Here is a 24,877-nt window from a genome sequence, read left to right on the forward strand (position 1 = left end):
TCTCTCTTGAGGCGTTTCAACCTCACTGCACTTTATGTCATGACTGCGCAGTCATGAACTTACTATTTCCCACTTTTCCCACGTACGTCGTGCATTATTGTACACATTTCGCGTATGCATGCTTTGACCCCTAATATCTCTTACACTTAGTTACAGCCATATCTGTTGTAAGTTCAAACGGGAGTTCAAACTCTCGCTCCTTTTGGACGCCTTACGTCATAATCGTTTACCGTGTTTTTAGAGCGGAGAACAGTTTTTCTTCTTGGTCTAGTTTTCTGGTTTTTTGGTATGGAAGTTGTGTCCGGTTAGACCTTCTTCTCGTTACAGTGTTTTCGATAATAGCACTTGATATGATGAGTTTTTGATGTTCTCACGACGGAGACGAGGGACTGTGATCACAGCCACCGTTGAACTGCCCTGGAGTGCAGTAGTAATAGTATTTTAGACCCCCTTATTTTCCCTGGTTTATGTCCGTTCGTGACATGGTGCTGTGAACAGGATAGGATATGATGTCAAGTGAAGACTCTAATCTTACTAGTGAAGCCACTGAAGGTTGTGCTACAGCCACAACATGTCAGGAAGATGACTCCCAGAAGAAAGGCCTGCAGGCCATCAAGGACGCGCAGAAGCGTCGACGCCGGTGCATGCGAAGATACGAGCGCATCAGGGCATGTACTGCGTACATTTTGGAAAAAAACAACAGAAAGCTATGTGGAAGTATGGACCGATCCAAAGAGGCTTCAGCCCCAGATTGACGATGCTGTACAGTTGAAACGAGAAATACTACTCACCCAGGATGAGATTTTCAATGTTCTGGACGACTTAAAAAGATGTAGTGTACACGACGAAGAAGAGGAGTGGGAGCGTGAATTTAATGTGTCTTGGCGCATTTTTGAAGATGCCCATATAGCTGTCGACCAAGTCGTATTTGAAGAGGAGAAAGTGAAGCGTCAGTCCTAATCCGCCATTCTGGCTGCTCAGCAACAGCACCAGAAAGCCTCAGTGACTTCAGTGGATGCCACCACCAATAGTGCCAGTGCCACTGAGGACATACCAGTAGTTGACGAGGAGGCGCATCAACAAACAGCAGTGCACCTGGAAGAAGATTCTAGAGACCAGAACGAGTCTTCAGCTATGATCAGTGTAGATGGCATCCGACGAGCATCGTCAAGTGTCAGTATCCACAGTACACCAGCAACACTGTCCACCATTGAGGTGGCGGCACAGGCAGCAGTAGCAGCCATGCAAGCTGCACGCTCCAGTCCAGTGGTGAAACTTCCTCAGCTGAAACTGTCTCAGTTCAATGGAGACATCATGGACTGGCCAGAATTCTGGCAGACATTTGAGTCCTCTGTTGGTCTTCGTCAATCGTTGCCGGACGTATCAAAATTCACATACCTCAAAAGCGTCCTGACGGGTGTCGCCGCAGCAGCCATCGAAGGCATTCCAATAACAGCAGCTAACTATCCTATCGCAGTTACGATGCTGAAGGACAGATTTGGACAGCCTGAGCTGATAGTGGCAACACTCTATCGTAAACTGGCACAGCTGCCACAATGTAACAACAGGTTTACTGAAGTGAAGGCTAACATTGACCAAATGGAGAAACTCCTTCGTCAATTGGAAGCTCAGGGAGAGAACCTGGATACTCAGCGCGTCCTCATTCAGCAACTCTTCTCGAAGTTCCCGTTCCAGCTCGTCAGCAAACTGGAGGAGCAGAGATCCGACCATACGGTGCCATGGACGGTCAAAACAGTACGGGAGATGCTAGCGAAGTATGTAGCAATGCAGAACACAGTTCGTCAGTTCACCGACAACATCAGCCAGACACCTCAGCCTAAGATAGATGGACACCAGCAACAACACCATCGTCCACCAACAATGGGATTTGTATCCAGCCAGGCAAGCCTCAGAAGAGAACCGTCCTGCGTCTTCTGTCGGTCAAGCCATTTCAGTGATGAGTGTACCAACTACTCAACACTGGATTCCAGGAAGGATCAACTGTTGTCCCTACGTAGGTGCTTTGTGTGCCTCAAAGAAGGCCATATCGCAAGGAATTGTGCACACCGTAGTAGAAATTGCTACCACTGTAGCGGAACAGGCCACAGTCGTGCTATTTGTCCCAAGAAGGGTCAACAATATAATCCAGCAGTCGAAGTTCCGAAACACCAGCAAACAAATTCACTGGTCAATGGCAGTCCACAGACAGCAGCAATCGCAGCTTTGTCACCGGCAGAGATGCCAAGCCAAGAGCCGACGGCAATTCCAGATGAAACCACGGAACTAGCCACCACGAGCGTCTCAACACTGAAAGCAGTTATTCAGTCAGCCATGCTGCAAACCGCTAAGTGTAACGTGACTGACCATTGTGGGAAGAAGGTCACGGTCAACGCACTACTGGACAGTGGCAGGCAACGATCGTTCATCACTGCAGCTCTAGCTAAACGACTCCAGCTACCAGTCGAGAATGAAGAGAGGCTCTACCTGAACACCATGGCAGCAACTAAGTCCAAGAGCTTCAATTCGCAATCGTTCCAACTCGCTGTCAACCTCCGAGACGGTAACATGGCACAGATAATGATGTATTCATGTAATGAATTCAGTTTAGCGTAGGCGCACATCTCGCAACTACGTATCTGCTGCGCTACAGCGCCCTCTACGGTTCTGGCCGCGGCACTTGTTTAGCGCGCCTTGCCGCGACCGGCAAGACCGCCTGCTGTGCATCACATTAATTTATGCGTACGCCATCACAATAATTAATTTAGTTTTGATCGGGTCCGAGTCCGCAACGTGGCACATCTCCTTGCCATTCTCAGTTTTGAGTCTTCTCTGCTTTGGCTCATGCCCGACTTGCATCCTGCTGCCTTTGTCTTTTGCTGACCGAACTGTCATTGCCTAGTCATGTCGGGCACCAGGAAGAGAACCCGTCGCGCAGCACCTAGCCCTGTTCCCGACCCACCTGTTTCTTCGGCTGCGGACCCCGAGCTGCCGAGTAACGCTGCCTCACCACTCGACGGCGGACAATTCAAGCAATTTATATCTGACGAAGTCCAGAAAGCCGTCACCGCCGCCCTGGCAGAAACGGTCTCCCCACTGCTTGCCACCATCGGATCCTCGCAGCCTTCCCCCGCCATGGCCGTACCCACCGGAAATGCTGCGCCAACTGGTCCGGGTGCTGGCTCTCTATCTCATCCACTGAACGTGCCGTCTCACGTGAGAGAGAGGATTTTGCGAGGTGAGTGTGTTGATTTGAATACACTGTTACCGGAAGCTCTTGGGGCACCAAAGCGTGACACGATTCAGTTGAATTTCAGTGGGTCCAGGACTGTTGAGCTGCTGGATCCCAGCTCTGGCGGGCATGTCGAGAAAGTTCGTAGGCATGTTCACGACCTGGTTACATGGCTAGAAGCCTGGTCCAGATATATGTTCGTACTATGCTCGCACGCACCCAGCCGTTTCTCCGAACTGATGGCATATCAGGCCACCATTGTATCGGCCAACTCCTCATACTATCCGGAGGCCTGGCTCGAATATGACCGGGAGTTCCGTCTGGCAATCTCTCTTGACCCCAGTAAGCGTTGGGACGCCATTGACGGCAATCTCTGGCAACTGAAAATGACAGGCCGCTCACGCCCGCAGTGTAGCACATGCCGGATCACTCACCCTCCATCGGGTAGCCAGTGCCCTTTTCGTGCCTCCCGAGTACCAAACCAGCAGTTTGCACCACGGTCTGCCTACACCAAGTCTGGCAAAGAGATCTGCCGGAATTTCCAGCAAGGTCGATGCTCCAACACCGACTGTAAATTTGCCCACGTCTGCTCCCAATGTGAGGGCGCACATGCCCGCCCCTCCTGCCCGCGTCGCTTCTCCACTGGCAACCAGCGGCAGAACAAAGCTTAATGAACTGCATCTCGATAGTAGCATTCTCCGGACACACCCTACATTCTTTCACACTTGCCGCACACCTATTCACGTTAATCGCCTCCGTTCCTTACTGCGTGCACACCCCGATCAAGCTTTTGTTAAATATGTACTTCATGGCCTTACGTATGGTTTTGACATCGGCTTCAATGGCCCACGCCAAACCAGCATGTTCTCCCCTAACTTACCTTCTGCGAGGATGCATCCCGATTTTATTACCAAATACCTGCAAGAATGTTGCTCCCGCTTTGAACTGCTAGGTCCTTTTTCCTCCTCGCTTTTTCCTTTTTTTCATTGCTCCGGTGTTGGCTGCGTTCCGAAAAAGAACGGCCGCTTTCGTTTAATCCACCATCTCTCTAGCCCAGAGGGTCAAAGTGTAAACGATGGAATTTCACGTGAAGATTTCAGCTTGCATTACATCACTATTGATCACGCGATCGATGCCATTATGCAGTACGGTCGTTCTGCTTATCTTTTCAAACTTGACATTCGGAGTGCTTTCCGCATTGTACCTGTGCGGCAGGAAGACTGGCCTCTGCTAGGTATTCACTGGCAAAACCAATATTATTTCGACACTGTGCTCCCCTTTGGCTTACGCTCCAGCCCTGCCATTTTTAACTCTATTGCCGACTGCCTTGAATGGATTGCTCGCTATGAGTTTTCTATTACTGACCTGCTCCATTATCTAGATGATTTCCTTTGCATTTCTCCATCGGAGCTGGTGGCGAACCAACGTGCTTCAATCCTGCTTCGCTGTTTTAACTATGTCCAAGTCCCCTTGGCACCTGACAAAGTGGAAGGTCCAGCTCAAGTGCTGTCGTTCCTGGGCATCGAGCTGGACTGTGGCAGACTGGAGGCCCGGCTACCAGACACCAAGTTGCAAGATCTCCGCACCTTGCTCGACCAGTATGTCAACCGTGGCGACATGACCCAACGCGAACTCGACTCACTATTGGGAAAACTCTCCTTCGCAGCTCGGGTAATTATACCTGGTCGGACATTCATGCGCCGACTCTGGGATATTTGTCACCGCTACAGTCAGCCACACTATAAGATCAAACTCTCAGTCGAGGCCCTGGAAGACCTGAAGTGGTGGCAACGCCTCCTCTCGCAATGGAACGGAAAGTCCTTCTTTCATATGCCAAATTGGACCCCGTCTCCCGACATCCAATTGTTTACCGATGCCAGCGGTTCGATCGGCTGGGGCGCATGTTATGGCCATCGCTGGATCCAGGGACAGTGGTTGCCGGAACAAGCCGACTACTCCATCGAGTGGAAGGAGATGTTCGCCATTGCCGCAGCTTGCTCCTCCTGGGGCCTTGAATGGCGCAAGCTCCGCATACTCGTGTACTGCGATAACGAAGCCGTAGTGGCATGCCTGTCCAATGGTTGTAGCCGCTCCCCCCCAGTCATGGACCTGATACGACGGCTGTTCTTCATGTGCGCTAACTTTGGCTTCATTCTGTCAGCAAAGCATATTCCAGGATGCACTAACAAAGCCGCTGATGCTCTGTCTCGTTTTAACATGCAGGCGTTTCGCGAGGCGGTTCCGGGAGCTCGGGCGACAGCCGACCTGTTCCAGTCATTCTAACTGCCGCGGACGAATTAGCAGCACGATATGCTGCTCACGCTCTATCCGACAACACCAGACGAACGTATTCCGCCGGCGAATCTAAGTATCTCAAGTTCTGCCAACTTCAAAGATGGTCCCCGTTTCCCGCTTCAGACCTAATGCTGAGTAGTTTTGCTGCCTCCCTAACCCAGTCGGTCAGACCAGTGACTATTAAGGTTTACCTCAGTGCTATCAAGAACCTGCACCTGGAGCTCGGTTATGTCGACCCGACCGAGGGCGCGCACTTCCTCAAGCGAGTGGTACGCGGTATTTGCCGTTGCCATGGAGTAGCCGCTGTCCGCCCCCGGCTGCCAATCACGTTTCCTATTCTCTGCAGTCTGGTTGACACCTGCCTAGCTGCTCCAGCCATGTGCCCTCACGACAAGCGCTGCCTGCATGCCGCTATGCTTGCCGTGTTCTTTGGTTTCTTCAGATGCGGTGAACTGCTAGAAGCACCTACCACGCGCGGCTGTTTGACATTCGAGTCAGGGATGCTCCATGTGCACCTACCACGCTCGAAGACAGACCCGTCCGGGGAAGGTACGACGGTGCTGATCGGGCCAGCGGTGCCGCCATACTGCGCTGTGAGAGCCATGCTCACCTACCTCACTGCAACCGCCTCTGCTCGTCCAGGCAGTGCTGTGTTCATCCTGGCCAACGGGCAACGCCTCAACCGCAGCACTTTTACAGCCCACGTACGCACGCTGCTTAGCACCAGCGGCGTGGCAAACTGGCAGGACTATGCAGGCCACAGCTTCCGTATCGGGGCCGCTACCACTGCTGCCCTTGCTGGCGTCCCCGACCACCAGATCCGCTCCGCGGGACGGTGGCGCAGTGATGCATGCCTACGCTACATCCGGACACCACCGTCATCGGCCCGAACGCTGGCCAGCAAACTATCCTCAGTAAGATCATCTCCCTGACACCGATGTTTCTCAATTCACACAATTCCCTCATAATGAACTATGCTATGCTGCACTGCAATACTGTTGTGTATGGGTATGTACTGGCGGTATGGCGAGTCACTCATAACTGGTCTGCCTTTCTATTGCGGCATTATGGCCTTATGGTCCTGCCTTTCCATTGCGGCAATCACAGCCTCCGGGCTTCTGCCTTCCTGCGGCAATCACAGCCTCCGGGCTTCTGCCTTTCTGCGGCACTCGCAGCCTCACGGGCTCGTGCCTACCTTGCGGCAAAGACCAACCAGTTCCTCGTCACCAGTACTTACCCAACACAACCTAGCCTTATTCGTGTGGTGTATGCCTGTCTGCATGCCGTCTGTGTGCGCGGAATGCTAATGATGTATGCCTGCCTGCATGCCGTCTGCGTGCGCGGAATGCTAATGATGTATTCATGTAATGAATTCAGTTTAGCGTAGGCGCACATCTCGCAACTACGTATCTGCTGCGCTACAGCGCCCTCTACGGTTCTGGCCGCGGCACTTGTTTAGCGCGCCTTGCCGCGACCGGCAAGACCGCCTGCTGTGCATCACATTAATTTATGCGTACGCCATCACAATAATTAATTTAGTTTTGATCGGGTCCGAGTCCGCAACGTGGCACATCTCCTTGCCATTCTCAGTTTTGAGTCTTCTCTGCTTTGGCTCATGCCCGACTTGCATCCTGCTGCCTTTGTCTTTTGCTGACCCACCATCCCACCACTAACCATTAATACTACATTGCATCATTCCTACTTCAAGTACAATAAACCTGGTGGCGAGTCACTCATAACTGGTCTGCCTTTCTATTGCGGCATTATGGCCTTATGGTCCTGCCTTTCCATTGCGGCAATCACAGCCTCCGGGCTTCTGCCTTCCTGCGGCAATCACAGCCTCCGGGCTTCTGCCTTTCTGCGGCACTCGCAGCCTCACGGGCTCGTGCCTACCTTGCGGCAAAGACCAACCAGTTCCTCGTCACCAGTACTTACCCAACACAACCTAGCCTTATTCGTGTGGTGTATGCCTGTCTGCATGCCGTCTGTGTGCGCGGAATGCTAATGATGTATGCCTGCCTGCATGCCGTCTGCGTGCGCGGAATGCTAATGGTGAATACTCTGCCTACCATAACCAACCCAATTGTGAAACAAGCCGTGCAATAGACCGACTTGGCGTTTCTTGAACAGCTGTCTCCAACAGCGCTAGCAGATTCTGTGCCTCACGCAATGGAAACTGTCAACATCGACTTTCTAATTGGTGCTGACTACCTTTGGCAACTGGTGGGCAATAATGTTATCACACTGCCATCAGGACTCAAGCTAGTCTCCTCCGAATTTGGATACCTGCTCACCGGCTGCAGTTCACTACCGGATGAATGCAGCAATGATGACACGACCTCCCTGGTGGTTACCAGCAGCGGTTCGATTTTCTCAGGAGCTGCAAGCGTCTCCAACCGTAACACAGAGGACAGTGTACTGTCTCAATTCTGGCAACTGGAGAATATTGGAATCAAGGATTCACCCTACGCGAATGATGACGAAATCGCATTGGCGCAATTTCGCAAGACAACGGAATATTCCGATGGCAGGTATTCCATCCAATGGCCATGGAAGCCCGATGACACCAAAGATCAACTTCCTAGCAACTACGGCTTAGCCCTTGGCCGAATGAAATCACTGGCCAAACGACTCGCTACAGACAGACAGCTGCTCAAGAGTTATGACAAGGTGATCCGACAGCAGCTAGCTAAGGGAATCATTGAAGAAGTTCAACTTTCCGGAACCAGTGGTAAACAACACTATTTGACCCACCACCCCGTTGTGACACCAGCGAAGTCAACAAAGGTCAGGATAGTGTATGATGCATCAGCCAAAGCGAGTGCAACATCTCCAAGCCTGAACGACTGCCTCTACCGTGGCCCAGTGCTACTCACTGACCTCTGTGGCCTGCTAATGCGTTTCCGTCTCAAGCCAATTGTGATTAGCGCTGACGTAGAGAAAGCATTTCTTCAAATTTCTATTCAGCCAAGTGACAGGGACGTCACCCGATTCATCTGGTACAAGGACTGTACCACACCTGAGAAGGTTAACGGCAATGTCACAGCGTACCGTTTCTGTCGAGTGCCGTTCGGTGTAGTCTCGAGCCCATTTCTGCTCGCTGCTACCATTCAGCTGCACCTCACACAGGCCCAGACCGATGTGTCTGGTGCTATTGCACGTGATCAGTATGTGGACAACCTAATAACCACGGTCTACTCCCCAGAAGAAGGTATTCATCTCGACAAGGAAGCCAAGCAGCTGTTCTCAGATGCATCCATGAACCTACGGGACTGGACCTCCAACTCCGACAAAGTGTTGGACAAGATTCAGGAAATCGACCGATTGCCATCAGCATCTACCAAAGTCCTTGGGCTCAAGTGGGATAGCAAAGCAGATAACATCGCCGTGTCCAACAGCATCAATGATAAATCAGTCGGTCCAGTCACAAAGCGCAGCGTGCTGAACAAAGTGGCAAGCTTGTTTGACCCACTCGGATTGATGACACCATCTACACTGCAAGGGAAGCGGTACCTTCGTCGGCTATGGGAGGAAGGTCTGGAGTGGGATGCCCCATTGTCCGCACCAATGCTCCTGGAGTGGGACAACATCCAATCAGCACTCCGGCAGACGACGACCGTCACCATTCCAAGGTTCATTGGTCCTGCGAGTGCAAGTCAACCAATGAGTCTACATATCTTCACAGATGCATCCAAGGATGCATATGCAGCAGCAGCTTACCTCCAAGTGCAGATTCCGGATTCCAACAAGTACACGGTGAATCTCATCTTCTCCAGATCCCGACTGACCCCGTCAGCCAACAAACCGTCCAAGAAGCAATCAGTCACCATTCCTCGTATGGAACTGCTCGGCGTGGTCATCGGATTCAGGATGGTCAAGTTCATCCAATCCCAGCTTCAACTTCAGAACAACATCCCAACATACCTCTGGACTGATGCCAAGTGTGTTCTCCACTGGCTCACAACGCCCCATCATCTCTCAACATTTGTTGCCAATCGTGTGAAGGAAGTGAAATCCAATCAGCAGCTACAGTTTCGTCACGTTCAGTCCCAGGACAACCCTGCAGACATAGCAACACGCGGTCTTCAGCCAGAGGAGTTGCAGGAGTCTTCTCTGGTGGCAGGGTCCTGCATGGCTAGCAGGAGACAAAGAGGACTGGCCAACAGGAAAACTGATCGTCACGCAAGAAGACATTGCAGAAGCAGACAAAGAGAGACGCTCCCCTCTCATTACAATTGGGAACACAGCTGCCGTCATCCACGACAGCACAGAAACGTATTCGCTTCAGGCAGCAGAACAACGTGTTTCATCCCTCAGATCGCTCTTGAGGACTACAGCAATCTGCCTCCGTTTCATTGGCAAGAAGATCTGGAGCAAGGTCAGTAGCAGCACACGAGAGAAGCTACGGCCAAAGATTCCCCTCGCAGCAATGGTCTTTGATGATGCTTCACGCACCAAGTACGTAGCAGCCAGTGATCTCAGCATCGCAGAGAAGATCATCATCAGACAACACCAACGACAGAACTTCACGGATGCGTTCAAAGTTATAGACAGCGGTACTCGTCACCCCCTTCAAGACCAGCTCGGACTTCGCCTGGATGCTGAAGGACTGCTAAGATGCCATGGAAGGCTAGACAATGCTCAGCTACCTGAAGATGCGACTCGCCCTATGCTGATATCCCGACACAGTAAGCTAAGTACTCTGATCATCCGGGAAGTTCATGCGCGTCTCATTCATGCCGGAGTGTCTCACACACTTGCCCAGATTCGACAGAAGTACTGGCTTCCACAAGGGCGAGCTGCTGTGAAAGCCGTTCTGAGTAAATGTGTCATTTGTCAGAAACACGAAGGGCAACCGTTCCGTCTACCCCAGATGCCACAGCTACCAGCAGAACGAGTACAGCAGTCTCATCCATTTCAGTACATCGGCCTCGACTATCTCGGCCCATTCAGCGTCAACATCAGCAGTACAACACAGAAGGTATGGGTGTGCCTCTTCACCGGTATGGCAACCCGTGCGGTTCATTTGGAAGTAGTGATGGGATTAACAACGGCCCAGTTCGTCAACTGTTTGAAACGATTCATTGCCAGGCGAGGACGACCTGACAAGATCATCTCAGACAATGCGCCACAGTTCAAGTTGGCACAGACGTACCTCCATCAGAAGTGGAAAAAGATCCTAACCTGCCCTGAGCTGGCCTGCTACCTTGCAGAACACAAGGTAACCTGGGTTTTCACCACTGAGTTTGCACCGTGGCAAGGCGGTTTCTATGAGCGACTAGTTGGTCTGGTGAAGCGAGCTTTCCACAAAGACATTGGCCGCAATCGATTCACCTACGAGCAATTCAACACAATCACAACGGAAGTTGAGGAAATGCTCAACACACGCCCATTGACGTATGTACCGTCAGAGTCGACAGATGGAATCATCACGCCAAACGACTTCATTGCCCTAACTCGCTCACTGCGACTTCCTGACGATATCCAGTCAGATGACTACATGCCCCAACGAGATCCAGTCGCTACTATTACGTCGCTGCAGAAGAAGCAGCAAGCTGCACTGGACACGTTCTGGAAGTTGTGGAGAAATGACTATATCCTTGCACTTCGCAGCCGACAGCCAATCAACCATCGTCTCAGGAGGAGCCGAACCACTGATCCCAAGATTGGCGACATGGTCATGATCAAGAACGACCAGCTACCACGTGGAATGTGGAAGATGGGAAAAATCAGAGAACTGCATGACAGCGCGCAGGACGGCAAGACTCGTTCGGCGACAGTACAGACGACCAACTCCATCCTGAACCGACCGATCAACCACCTCTACCAGCTAGAAGTGACCGCAACGGAGGAGAAGGAAAACGCTGATGTCATCGACAACGGCAGCACTGATGTCATCGACAACGGCAGCACTGATGTTGCTAGCAGCAGGCCTCAGCGCATGGCCGACCAGAAGGCAAAGGAAAGGCTCAATGCACAAATGCAGGCTGAGCTGGTGTCTGTAGCTTTCACCTTTGTTTCTACGTATGTATGTATGTAGACAGTATCTATTCCATTGTCTTATTCAATGCCACAGTAAAATAGTTTGTTTCTTTTGTTCCTCGGGAGTGTCATGACTGCGCAGTCATGAACTTACTATTTCCCACTTTTCCCACGTACGTCGTGCATTATTGTACACATTTCGCGTATGCATGCTTTGACCCCTAATATCTCTTACACTTAGTTACAGCCATATCTGTTGTAAGTTCAAACGGGAGTTCAAACTCTCGCTCCTTTTGGACGCCTTACGTCATAATCGTTTACCGTGTTTTTAGAGCGGAGAACAGTTTTTCTTCTTGGTCTAGTTTTCTGGTTTTTTGGTATGGAAGTTGTGTCCGGTTAGACCTTCTTCTCGTTACAGTGTTTTCGATAATAGCACTTGATATGATGAGTTTTTGATGTTCTCACGACGGAGACGAGGGACTGTGATCACAGCCACCGTTGAACTGCCCTGGAGTGCAGTAGTAATAGTATTTTAGACCCCCTTATTTTCCCTGGTTTATGTCCGTTCGTGACACTTTAGCCTAAGTTGTAAATGCCTTATAAACAGATACATAATTTTGCACAACATACAATTAAGGGGAAGAGTTTGCTTGTGTAAACATAAAATTAAGAAGCGTCAAACCTGTTGATCTGTTACATTTTCTTCAGCAACGACGTATCTGAACACATAGTCCATGGTTTTACAGAACATTGCCAACCCGTATCTGGGTGTGTCCGTATGATATAACACTTACCACTTGAAAGGTGGAGAATATTCACGAGAATCAGTGCAACTGTAAGTGGATGTCTTACAGGAGTCCCTGAAAAACATCACACGAAGAGATAATTAGTCGTTAAAACTAACCTCCTGTCTGCTTTTCACTCTAACTAAGGCCTTCGACTACTTTCCCGTTCCTGTCAACATGCGCTCCATTTCGTAAGTGCGTCTCATTGTTTACAAATCTATTGAAGCATAACATCCTCGCGATGCGTTTATGGTCGTTTACTTGATGTTTAACTCAAAAGTAGCAACATACTCGGCCATATGGACCCATGCTTCACACTGTCACGTAACATTCTTTCCTTCCTTTGTCCTTTTGTGAGACCTTTCACAATCCACTTGTCCAGGCCAGAAGGCAGCAATCCCGTTTCATTCTGGCGAAGTAAAATTAAATATAACAACCAACCAACCAACCATATGGAAATACCCTGAACCGTGCACCTCTCCCCACTGCGTTCTTGAGACACATTCACAACACCGCACCATAGCGAAGAAGATCGTTCTTGGGTAGATGTTCCTTATCTTTCAGACAGCTGCTTCCCTATGAATCTTAAAGTGCTGCTTGAACATGCATACAGATGACGCAAGAATTTAAACAAGCGCGCGAAGCTGACACTCTATTACTTGAAGTAGACTTTCGCACTAACGTTGCAACACAACCTGCATAATGTTAGAGTGAAGTAATTGTCCCATACTGGCGTCACGATGATGCGAGAGAAACGGAAGGTCAGGCGACGCGACAGCTCATCCTGTCGGTAAACAGGACAAATATCAACAACTCAGAAGCAGCGCCAAACTCCGCCATTTGAAAATAAACGGAACCGTCCACCTCTTCACACTGCGCTCTTGGCACACTTTCACAACACCACTCCATAGCAAGGAAGTTCGTTCTTTGGTAGGTTTTCCATATCCTCCAGACAACTGTTTCGCTCATAAAGTACTCCTCAGTGGAGGTAGGTAACGAATGAATAGCAAATATAGGAATGAGTACATACAGAGGGTGTGCGCCTTAACCTGCAATAGTGCTCTATATAGTGCCCTATATACTTCCTTTTGTGTACCTCTTGCGGAATGAGTACATATATAGGGAAAAGTGGCGCAATTGCGCACTTTCTACATAGAAAGGTGGCATACCTAAAGACGTTGAAGGCGACAAAAGTTCCAAATGTGCTAATGAAACGCACAGTGCCACTGTAACATGCATAAAAATGTCGCTCGAATTTCAACAAGAGCACGAAGCAGACCATCTATTAGAAGTTCACACTAACGTTGCCAAACATCCATGCACCATGCTAGAACAAAGTAACGGTCCAATAGTGACGTGACAACGATGTGAGAGAAACAGAACACCGGACACTTGATGTGTGACATCTGAAAATAATAGAATGCGTATCGTGTTGATCTTTGGCAATGCATCTGTGCAATTAAACGTGCAATTTAAACGTTTACCGCCATATGTGTTTACTGCCATATTGCCTGGTGTGTCTTTACCACTATAATTATCAACCATAAGTACAGCTGCAGTGGTGTCTTAAACTTCATTCTCCCGAGTCTAGCTCTGTATGAAGACGTCCAAGAAGAAGATTGCCTGATGAGTCCAGCGGGGACGAAAGGTACGTCGCAATCGAGCTATGTCGTTGCTGTGTCATCTTCTATGTGCCAAGCGCTACTTGATGTACCAGCCTGCTATGTCTGATACCGCCAACCATGCATCGACTAGGCGCCATGCGCGAACTGATGGTGGTGGTGGTGAGAAGGAGAGCTCTGTGCCGGAACTTTGCAGCTTAGAGAGCGTGTATGGGCAGGTGTGTGTTTATAGCCATATTGCCAGGTGTGTCTTTACCACCATATTTTTTTCAATTTAAACGTTACTAAAAATTTTGAAGGACGCTTCACGCAGCTTCATTATACTTGAATTGTTTGCAGGCAACCTGCCTACACTCAAGAGAGCACTGCATTTCACACAAATCCATTGGTATCGTTATGATACCAATGGATTTGGATGGAATGCAGTGCTCTCTTGAGTGTAGGCAGGTTGCCTGCAAACAATTCAAGTTAAACTTTACTATAATTATTATAGCGATGAAAAGTATCAGTGAGGAGGTACATTACGACAAGAACAAAAAGAATACGGTGAAACAATAGTGCGTTTCAAAAGTAAAGACCTCTAGACTTTTCGAATAATTCCAATTTTTGCTGATCATTCCGGGAATTATCTTCAGAATATTACTCAGGCAACGTTTCGCATTATTTTCTAGGTGGATCGCAAACCCCCAATTTAGGAAATTTTGTACACACAGTGATGACAAATTTTATGGGGTATAAATGCTGGCCTCACGGGTTTTGAAACCGGAGATCTGGACTTGCGGCGCACGCTATAAATGCAAGTTATCCTAATCGATTTTCTTGAGACAATCATTTAGGGAACCTCGTTAATTGAGACTCAACAAGGTGCACACAACAAGGTGCACACAGGAGTCGGTCTCGTTGGCGACTGTTCTCCATGTGAACAGTAAACATGATGTGAGAATGTCTAAATGACTGCAGGGCGCCCTTTGTACAGTCAGGGTACTTCTCGCCAAGCAATTCATCCGCACATGTATTTTTGAACTATTGTCTTTGCCCTGAATCAATTGCACCTTCTCGGTATGCGAGGCAATATAAAATCTCGACAACAGCAACACCTATGATGAAATTATGTCTCCCATTTTTAAACATGTACATACTTTTAACACAAACAGAGGGCAAGCAATCGGTAAACTTTGATAACTATAAAACATACTTCTGTTCGGGCCTGGCTTAAATCTGGCGTTAGAAAATGTATTTTTCATTACTACCAGGGTCGGCCTTATTTTTTTTTTTTTTTTTTTTTTTTTTTTACTATGTTCACATACCCAACTCATAAATAATACAGAAGACAATGGTACTGAGACAAGGACAAACGTGACAACTACTGAGAAGGGGCTGCACCGAGGTGCAGCAGTGATGGTGGGGCATTGATGGCTCTGCCGACCTGAGGTCTCGGCATCACGGCCAGAAACACGCACCAAAAACAAAAGATAGAGCTGTAAGGGTCAGCAAAAATAAAAAGAAAGCAAGGGCAAGCAGCAGCTTGTACTACTGTGCAGCGCATTCGTAGCAATGGGAGTCGTTGACGGGGCACTAGAATGTAGGTGGGTCGACAGGCAGAATGTCCGTGGACTATCGCCAATCCTGTCGGAGGAGGTATTCGTTGACGTTGCACTTAAACTTTTGAAGATTTTTGCGAGTTGGGGCGGAGTCTAGAAAAGCTGGCGGCAGGGAATTCCACAGCTGGATTGCACGATGTGGGAAGCTGCGGAGAATGGTGTCTGGTGCTTGACGCGGTAGCGGATTTCGTAGCTGGCAACTGTGGCCGGCGGCCATGCGGAGATCGTTTCGAGTGCGAGTGGCGTCACGGGGCTCAAGCCTTGGTGGGAGGACTGCTAGCAATAGATGATATGCCAAATAAGCGCTCGAAAAGTTGAGAGGGCATGCGATTGATGCGCCCAGGCTTCGCTTGTCAAGTGCACGGGATGTGCAAAGTACACGGATTTTAGGCTTGTTGCGCGCTTACGCGATCAGGTGCTGCACGTGCATGAATGGAATGCATGCAGTTCCACTGTTATTGCATTTTAGCATTCTGTCGGAGAAAATGTTCGGATGAAGAAAAGGAACTCTGACACCTTTGTGCATATTTTGCTTTCAATTTTTCATTTTGATACCCAGATATGGCAGCAAGAAATAGTACACCAGCCATAGCTTCTCGTTTTGCGAACCCACCTGTCGGCGAAACGATTGCTAGATGGACTTTTGCTCAGCTGAAGACGTACAGTACGTGAGGGAGAGATACCGGTAGATGGAAAGCGAGATGATTTGTTGCAGAGGTAAGACCGACAGATATTATTTTATTCCCAACGCCCCAGAGCTTAGGACGGGGGACAATGATGGCAGTCGGCTCCGAGCAGCGAAAGGGCGATGAAAATCCGTTCCTCCTTCACTGGTCGCTACAGCAGCGAATACCTTGACACCATCTGCATCGGGAACAGAAGAAGCTGCTTTTCCGCTGATTCCATCAAATTATAGATGCTGCTCAACAAACAGACGCAGAATTTCCCACCGAGGCATGGAGCCATCGCTCGGAGGATTTGCTAAGTGGTGTTTCTGTTAGTGCTGTACTCCAGCATCTTCAGAATCGAGAAAGGTACCTAACGCCGGACACAGAAACCATTCGGGGATGAGTCCTTCTTCTCGCCATTCGTTTACAGTGTTGAGTGTTGCTTTCCAGAGCCAAAGAATTCTGGACCGCAGAGATACTTTGTCAAGGCTAAGTGTTGGGCATCTCAAAAGAAGAAGGAAAGCTAAGTGTGTGCTACAGTGCTAAAAGAAAAGCATGTACTCGAAGTGATGTCTGCATATTGCAGTTGCACTGCAGCATTGCATGCTCCTTCCACCACATTGTTGCATTGCTGCTGACCATCAACTATTGTGAGATGAAAGGTCAATCCCTGGCATATGCAACCTAGCAACAACAGCAATGGGGCACAAGGGCCAAGGAACGTAGTTGCGAAACCCCTTATCAACCACCTGGGCATACTGACACTGGCAACATTGATTTGCCTTTGTACTGGGAAATCCCGCCTTCCCTATCCCACATCACAGAGAAGGTGCTTCTAACAGAGGTAATAGCAATAGAGCGCCATACCCAACAGCAGATTGGCAGCGGCATATGGCATAGGCTGAGAAGCAAGACCCTGACTGCTTCGCGGTTTTACCTCATCCTTCACCCGAGTGAGATCACATCAGCGTTTCTTCCGTCATTGCTCCAGGCAACCAGTTTCTCATGTGCTTCCGCTATTCGTCAGGGCCAGCACAAATAGAGTTGTTCTATTTTTGTTGTATTTATCATTTTACTAGGGCCATCCCTGCAGACAATGCGCCTTTTTACAGGGTGCTCGAGGTAAGTGGGAAATGGCGTATTGCAAAGAGGTTACGTAGAAGGTTGTTATAACATAACAGCCTTCTACGCAGCCTCTGCGGCATGACGAAGGAGGCTGCCTAGCAGCACCCCGATGGAAGAAAACTCCAGCTATCACTGCTATCAGAGACCAGGTACCTGTATGTTTTGCAAAGAGAAGCCATGTCGTGAAGAAGCATTAGGTAGGGCTAAAGCGAGGGTGTACTATCCCCTCAGCAGGCCTGGTCAAGGCTTCCGTAGCCAGCGTAGGGTGAATATTTTGACCTAAAAACAAAGTAAACTCTGCAAAGAGGGGGCTGAGGCGCTATGGCATTGCAAACAATAATTACTATAAAGTTTTAACGGATGGCGACGGGAATATTTTGTGGCGGTGACAAATGGTGGCTGCTGGGTAGCCAAATGTTATCTTGAGACTCCGCTTGATACGTCGCATGACTGTGTTGTCCAAGGTTACTGATAATTATGATGCCTTGTCTTTGAATCGGGATACCCGCAGAACTCCAAACATGCGACTGTTAGTCATTTCGCTCAATTTTGCTACTTTATTCTTGCAGTCACCCAGATTGCATTGAATACTGTCGAATGCTGCCTCCAGCGTAGGGACAGTATGCCTAGGATAGCACTAGGTATGAGTCGTATGTCTTCAGGCTGCTCCCGTGCAGTAGCTCACGACACGAGGTAGAGCGACGCCGGTTAGCATCAGCCGCTGTTGTCTTGGCGGACCAGATTGAAAACTCTAGATACAAAATGTTTTACCAGTCTTGCCTGGCGATTTTCTCTCCTTGTAGATCTACATACCGGTAATCTTCTGGCAAGAAAAGTTCAGATCACACCACTGTAGTGTCACTTTCTTTTACTCTCCTTCCCTTTCCTCCCGTCGAATAGCAACAGTCCATTTCCTTCACAGTTCAGGATGATGGAAATTTCTGGAAAAGCCGAATAACATTTGCTGGGGCTGGGGAGTAACGCCGGTCACCAGTACATCCTGGAACACAGCAATGGTCGTGGTTGGTCGGTATCCGAAAACAAGACAGCGAAAAATCACTCCAGCCGCTATATTAAAAGCAAGCAAAACTGTTTCTTCTATTCAGATTTACAGCTTTAGTTTCAACGCCGAAGGAAGTGCTAAAACTAGTAACGGTGGAACTGCATGCATTCCATTCACGCACGTGCAGCACCTGATCGCGTAAGCGCACAACAAGCCTAAAATCCGTGTACTTTGCACATCCCGTGCACTTGACAAGCTAAGCCTGGGCGCATCAATCGCATGCCCTCTCAACTTTTCGAGCGCTTATTTGGCATATCATCTATTGAGTCGGACCGGTGATGCAGTTTGTAGGTGTATGTTAATGCAGCAACGTATCGCCGTAGGCTGAGGGTCTCTGCTTCGCTGATGGGTAAACGACGAAACAGCTCTGGCCGGAGATTAACACTTAATTAAGGAACACACTTCTACGTGAAGTTGGTGGTTCCAACCAGGAACACACGCTTCCTGCCGAACATGACACATAACTGACTCACGACTGCCATCCGGAGCACACGAGGAGCACGGCGCAGCTTCCACTCGGCAAACCTGCAAGAAAGCACCACTCCCTGATAAATACACAGCGTTTCGAGGAACTGAACCCTCATCAGTTGGACTTTAGTAGGTTAAGGAAGATTTTGCCTGAAGAGTACTACTTAAACTAGTACTTACAAGAACCTGCAAGAAAGCACCACTCACTGCTCAAAACATAGTGTTTCGGCTAATTCACCCCTCATCAGCTGGGCGTGATTGCTCTCCAGGCCAAACCATCACCAGGCATACAAATTTGCAGAGACGCTTCGTGTCCAGCGCGACAAACACCTCGTGACGCCCCAGGTAGCAGCGTGAGTCAGAGCCGCTCATGGGTTTGTGCTTAATAGACGCTGAGGGCCAGGAGCTATTCACAACGCTCTCACCTCCAACAACTAGTCGCACGTCCTGATGAATTCACCCTCAGCAATCACGCCCAGCTGATGAGGGGTGAATTAGCCGAAACACTTTGTTTTGAGCAGTGAGTGGTGCTTTCTTGCAGGTTCTTTCAGTTCGACAGGAAGCGTGTGTTGCTCGTTAGAACAACCAACTTCATCACTAGTACCGCCTTAGTCGCAACTTCTAAGTTCATGTTGTTGTCCCTCAGGCGGGCGTGGGACTAGTTGTTAGAGGTTACAGCGTTGTGAACAGCTACTGGCTCTCAACGTCTGTTTAGCAAAACTCTTAGAGCGACCCTGACTCACGCAGCTACCTGCAGCCTCACGTGTTGTTTGTCGTGCTGGAAACGAAGCGTCTTTGTAAGTTTGTATACCTGGTGATGGTTTGACCTTAGGAGCAATATAAGTGATTATCTTCACGCGCAGCCTTGCTCAGCCTACTCGAGCACAACTGATGAGGGGTGATCTCCCCGAAACACTGTGTGTTTAGCAGGGTTTGATGCTTTCTTGCAGGTTTGCCGATTGGAAGGAGCTAAGTGCTCCTCGTGTGCTCGGGATGGCAGTCGTGAGTCAGTCAGTGTCAAGTTCGGCAGGAAGCGTGTGTTCCTCGTACGAACAACCCACTTCATCACTAATAAGGCCGATGTCGCAACTTCTAAGTTAATACTTTTACGTATTGTGAAATTTAGAACAATTCTCACTTATACTTTCCGGCCATTCTAAAATTGTGGCGTACGATGTCGCCAAAAGGACTGATTCAGTAGAGAGCAATAGAATCCAAATCGAGCACCGAATACCTGCTCTGCTTTGCACTAGATCAAAGGTGGGTCCACTCTAATCTACATCTGAGCTGTTGCATACACCAAGCCCACCGGTAAACTACTACATTATTTTTGTACTGGAGATGAGCATTAGGACAGTGGCAAAAGTAACATCAAATCAACACTGGATAGCAATAGCCAAATCTGCGTATCTCTGTAGTTGAACAAGTTGTTGTGGACAGTTGACAGCAGGATGGGTCTGTTGTATGTCTGTCTACCAGCTGTTCACATCAGTAGGTGCTATGACTCATCATCTTGTGTACTTTCCAACATACTAGTACATGTATTCGTACACTACACGAAATCTGCAAGTTGCAGCCTCCTGTTATGCGTTGTTCTGTATGCACATAGGAAGACGAACTCTTCCATCGATATCTTGGAGAGAATGGAAACCGTTATAATCTCTTCTACTTCTATTCTACATGACACTCAAAGTTGAACCCATGTAAATCTCCATCTTGTATGCTGTGCGCATGGGTACCATGGTGCACAATCTAGCTTCCGCAAGTTTTCCCTGATTCAGCAATGTGTTTATCCCGAAGTTGTGCAAAGGCTTAGCAGCACCCGGCGATCATGGTGCTGCGAGCTACTTCAATTTCAAGTCTGGCTTGTGCTTCAGCAAAAATCGTGTATTTGATCCTACCAGATCGTTACAGTCTGGCCTTGATTGTCGATCGTCAAGCTCAAATCTGCATTCGGCTGTATATTCTGCTCAGAAACGCTTCCATGACGCAAAAAATACCTTGCTATGCTTTGAATTCCATGCGTTCAACATGTTTTCAAACCTCGCAGAGTCCTGCAGCTATTGACATTCTAGTCGTTTCTAGGCACTGTCGATAAAAGCAACCGTTACTCAAGCAACTGTTGTATGGCGTTGCCTTGATAAGACATTTCCTTCGGACTCTGAAACTCACGCCTCCGGGGGAGACATCAGCTGGTGGACCTATGCCCTCGCTGTGCCCACACTTATCACGCATGCATTCTGGTTTGCCTTTCGTCATGCTACGAGTTCGATATTATTTTAATTTGGATGGTAGCAATGGGGGTGATCCTTTTGTGTCCAGTCAGACCCTAAACCTCGTACCAATTCACACATACTGTCTCAGAAATAACAGTCATGCCGCCTACCTGAAAACGAATTAATCGTACTTCTCAAGTACAGCCGCAGGTCATTCCAGTTCCCTCCGAAATCCATTGTATGCCACAACAGCTATCTGATATCGCATTAACTAAAATGACAACTATCATTGACCATTGATAAAGGAATCCTCTCATCGATGAACGCGGAAAACATTTGTATCATGCCCTATTTTGTGCATGTATTGTGTGCATGTTTATGCACCAGGAAGGTACATGACCAGCCACGTACAACCAAAAAGGCTCGAGCAGGCTCAGCAGCCGATTGTTGTGGTAATGCAGTAATGCAGTCAGCTGTACTAGTGAATGATACATCACATCAGAAGCCAGTCAAAGCCATGGCCATGCCATGCCATGGCGCCAGTGTTGCCCAGTACATGAATAATATTCACTCTCAGTCTCACTCACTACTGCACTGCCACTCACTCGGAGCCTGCGCAAGCAAAACCTGCCTAACGAGTTACGTACTTGAGTCATGAACTGTGCAATGAGCCGTGACAGTGTCAAGTGGGGAAATCCCCTGCAGTGCATCAGTGCACGTGCTGTATTTGCATGCAGTGTCAAGGCATAGGCACGCACGGCTACAAAAGACGGATCACGTGAAAGCTGAGAGAACCAGCTTTCCATTGCTTTTTATTTGAAGGAAATCGGGCCAAAGGCGACAAAATAGTGACTATTTGTTGCAGCTGCTTTCTTCCTTTCGCTCGCGCGATGGCGCTTGTGAAGTTAGTTTGTCAGGTCGATTTGTAGGAGAGCACCAGTTATCTTTGAGACTTCTGGCCCTGGTTCACACTATGTCGAGAAGGTGCTTCTTTACTGTCGACGAAGCGCTGGCTTCGCTGTTGCTGCAAGACGAGCAAGAGTTTGTTGATGGCGTCCCGTTGGACGAGCCTGGATCGGATACGGAGTACGATGCCGATGACAGCGACAGTGACAATGACGACGACAGTGAGCATTTCTTGGCGGCTGAACTCAACATCGACGTGGCTGCCAACGCTTTCAGCAGGCGAGCGAGCAGTGATGATGAGCCAATGGATGACTCTGATGGCGAGGTGAGTGAGCCCGATGCACCAGCGCCTGGTCCTGTGGCAGTTGAACAAGCCAGCGCAACTGCAGCTGCTGCTAGTCCAAACTGCGGATGTTCTAGAAACTGTTTGTCACAATTCCGCCTTGAGGAAATTCAGCAGAATCGGCTCAATGTGCAGGAGCTGGACAAGTTAGAGTTTGACATGATGCTGATGGGTGTGTTGGAGGCCATCCGTTTCGCACCCAGAGAAACGGCTCACAAACGAAAGCATGTGCGGGAGGCATTCAGCTATGCCTTCCAAAGCAAGAGGGTGTGTGTGGTGCATTCCGATACATTTACGATGCTGGGAGAGACAGGCTCAAACGCATCTCTCAGCATGTTTACAAGAATGGGGCTGTTCCCAGACGCAATGGCAACTCAGGCAGGCGTCCAGCGAATGCATTTAAATTTGAGGAGGTGAAATACGCAGTAACGTTTATTAACGCACACAGCAACAAGCACGGCATACCGCGCCCAGCACCTCTGCACGGGTGAGCGGGAGTACCGCCAGTGTTCCTGCCAGCCAGTCAAAAATACAAAAGTGTCCACAAAGACTATCTTGCAGCCGGCAATCTAGCAGGTGTGCGTGTAATGGTTGAGTCATCTTTCAGGAGTTTCTGGCACCAATGTACGCCACACATCGTGTTCATGACACCTCGCACGGATGTCTGTGACCGATGTGAAGTGCTACGACGTGGTGTTATGGCATCACTCACCGAACAAGACAAGCTGGCTGCATGCACATTGCAATCTAATCACATTGCTACTGCTCAGAGAGAACGAGACCACTACCGTAAACTGACTCAGACTGCCTCGGATCAACTCAAGGCAATCCAGCCGCTACCTAGTGCACCACAGAAGCCATGTTCCACGTCAGCGCTTAAGACACATTACACATTTGACTTTGCCCAGAATGTTTGCATTCCGCATGAGTTCCGTCAAGTTGGTCCAATCTACTTTAAAGTGCCACGGAAGGTGCAAATCTTCGGGGTCAACAATGAAGCGATTCCAGCACAGATCAACTACCTCCTAGATAAGACCAACACCATTGGTCCTAATGGTAGCAAGAGCCACGGACCCAACAGTGTTGTCACCCTGTTGCACCACTACTTCGAGCATCATGGGCTAGGTGAGAAAGAGTGTGCTCTTTCTGCGGATAATTGCTGTGGGCAGAATAAGAACAAAACTGTGTTTGCATATTTGGCTTGGCGATGCATTGCTGGTTTGCATTAGAGCATTGAGATTCACTTTATGATTACCGGTCATACACGTTGCTTGGTAGACGGATGCTTCGGGTTGCTCAAGCGGAGTTATCGGCGTAACAATGTGTATTCTATGTCTCAATTGGCTGATGTAGTGGATTCTAGTGCTGGATGCAATGCAGCTCAAGTGATACCCGGATCGGATCTTGTCCGGCGCGAGTGGGACCGGTTTTTCATGCGCTTCTTCAAACCTGTACCAGGCATCTGTAAGATGCACTACATGCGCACAACTCGTACTGATCCTGGTGTGCTGTTTGTCAAGGAGGCCGCTGATTCTCCTGAATGCCAGGTCCAGATTTTGAAGGTCCCTTCTGATGAATTGCTGCAGGCCGGCCTGCCCAGTACGATCTCTCCAGGTGGTCTCTCGGCAGAGCGCAAGCAGTACCTGTACAGCCAGATACGAGAGCATGTACCTCCGCAGTACCAAGAGGAAGTTTGTCCAGCTCCTTCTTAATCTCATGCTTGAGTCTGATCCTGTTGAAGGACAATGTTGTAAATATGTATTTGCCGATGTTGCCGATGACCATTTCTGTATTCGTATGTAATTGTATTTCCGCGTGTCAATTGTATCCGACTCTATACTTGTACATAGCAGTCCATCAAAATGATCTAACCTCTTAAATGACATGTTACTCACTATACAGGACATATCATGCTGATTTCACCTCCACCCAGAGAAGATTTAGCGGGCTTTGTGATATTAAAAGTACCTGAAAAATGCACTGGCGCTACTTGCAATTATCACATGATTTCGTGACAATTTGCTGCAAAGTAACTCAAAACGGAGCCTATATAAATGATCATATCTTTGCACTCCCTCAGTATTTTTCCATCCTGTTTTTTTAATAGCTTCCTGATGAAATTCTGCACAGAATGAGCACAACAATTCAAAATCTACCTCTGGCGACATTAGGCACGTTTTTGCTTGTGCCGGCTACAATTTGTATTATACTTTTGAAGTACATTCGTGCAATTTTTTAGTTTTTTCAGTCTCTAAGAAGACAGAAGCAGGCTGTTGGCAATACCACATGACCGTTAGGTGTTACCTTTGCTGTCGGATGATCTATTCACTTATCCCGCTAAGTAGGACTACCTGGTAACTACTGGTTATGATCTTTGATGGCGAATACATGTACAGTAACATCCTGGTCAGCTTTCAGTACAAGAGGAATCAAAAGTGGTCATTCGGAATTTTTTTCTAGTTCCTTTTAACCGCTGCCTGCAACAGTGATGATACGTTTTGTTTCTGATATTTGTTGGACATTCTGTTTCTCTGTGATTTTCTTTCCTGATATTATTCTGATTCTGTTTCAACT

General features: G+C 48.7%; 4 protein-coding genes across 4 annotated transcripts; all 4 read left to right on the forward strand.

The window, feature by feature from the left end:
• Positions 1-1,134: 1,134 nt before the first annotated feature.
• On the forward strand, positions 1,135-2,613 carry LOC135827221 (uncharacterized). Its single transcript, XM_065339749.1, has one exon. It carries the CDS (start codon positions 1,135-1,137, stop codon positions 2,611-2,613), a length of 1,479 nt encoding a protein of 492 aa, XP_065195821.1.
• Positions 2,614-4,369: 1,756 nt separating this feature from the next.
• Positions 4,370-5,512, forward strand: LOC135827222 (uncharacterized). The gene has a single exon (XM_065339750.1). It carries the CDS (start codon positions 4,370-4,372, stop codon positions 5,510-5,512), a length of 1,143 nt encoding a protein of 380 aa, XP_065195822.1.
• Positions 5,513-5,652: 140 nt separating this feature from the next.
• On the forward strand, positions 5,653-6,456 carry LOC135827223 (uncharacterized). Its single transcript, XM_065339752.1, has one exon. The coding sequence runs from the start codon at positions 5,653-5,655 to the stop codon at positions 6,454-6,456; it is 804 nt and encodes a 267-aa protein (XP_065195824.1).
• A 3,497-nt stretch (positions 6,457-9,953) lies between these two features.
• On the forward strand, positions 9,954-11,564 carry LOC135827224 (uncharacterized). Its single transcript, XM_065339753.1, has one exon. It carries the CDS (start codon positions 9,954-9,956, stop codon positions 11,562-11,564), a length of 1,611 nt encoding a protein of 536 aa, XP_065195825.1.
• The last annotated feature ends 13,313 nt before the right edge of the window (positions 11,565-24,877 follow it).

This window comes from Sycon ciliatum, chromosome 11, assembly GCF_964019385.1.
Source record: "Sycon ciliatum chromosome 11, ocSycCili1.1, whole genome shotgun sequence".
Taxonomy (NCBI): Eukaryota; Metazoa; Porifera; class Calcarea; order Leucosolenida; family Sycettidae; genus Sycon; species Sycon ciliatum.

Excerpts from the sequence above, each read along its gene's own strand:
- LOC135827222 (XM_065339750.1), top strand. The coding sequence starts at position 4,370 with ATGCAGTACGGTCGTTCTGCTTATCTTTTCAAACTTGACATTCGGAGT.
- LOC135827224 (XM_065339753.1), top strand. The coding sequence starts at position 9,954 with ATGGTCTTTGATGATGCTTCACGCACCAAGTACGTAGCAGCCAGTGAT.
- LOC135827223 (XM_065339752.1), top strand. The coding sequence starts at position 5,653 with ATGCTGAGTAGTTTTGCTGCCTCCCTAACCCAGTCGGTCAGACCAGTG.
- LOC135827221 (XM_065339749.1), top strand. The coding sequence starts at position 1,135 with ATGATCAGTGTAGATGGCATCCGACGAGCATCGTCAAGTGTCAGTATC.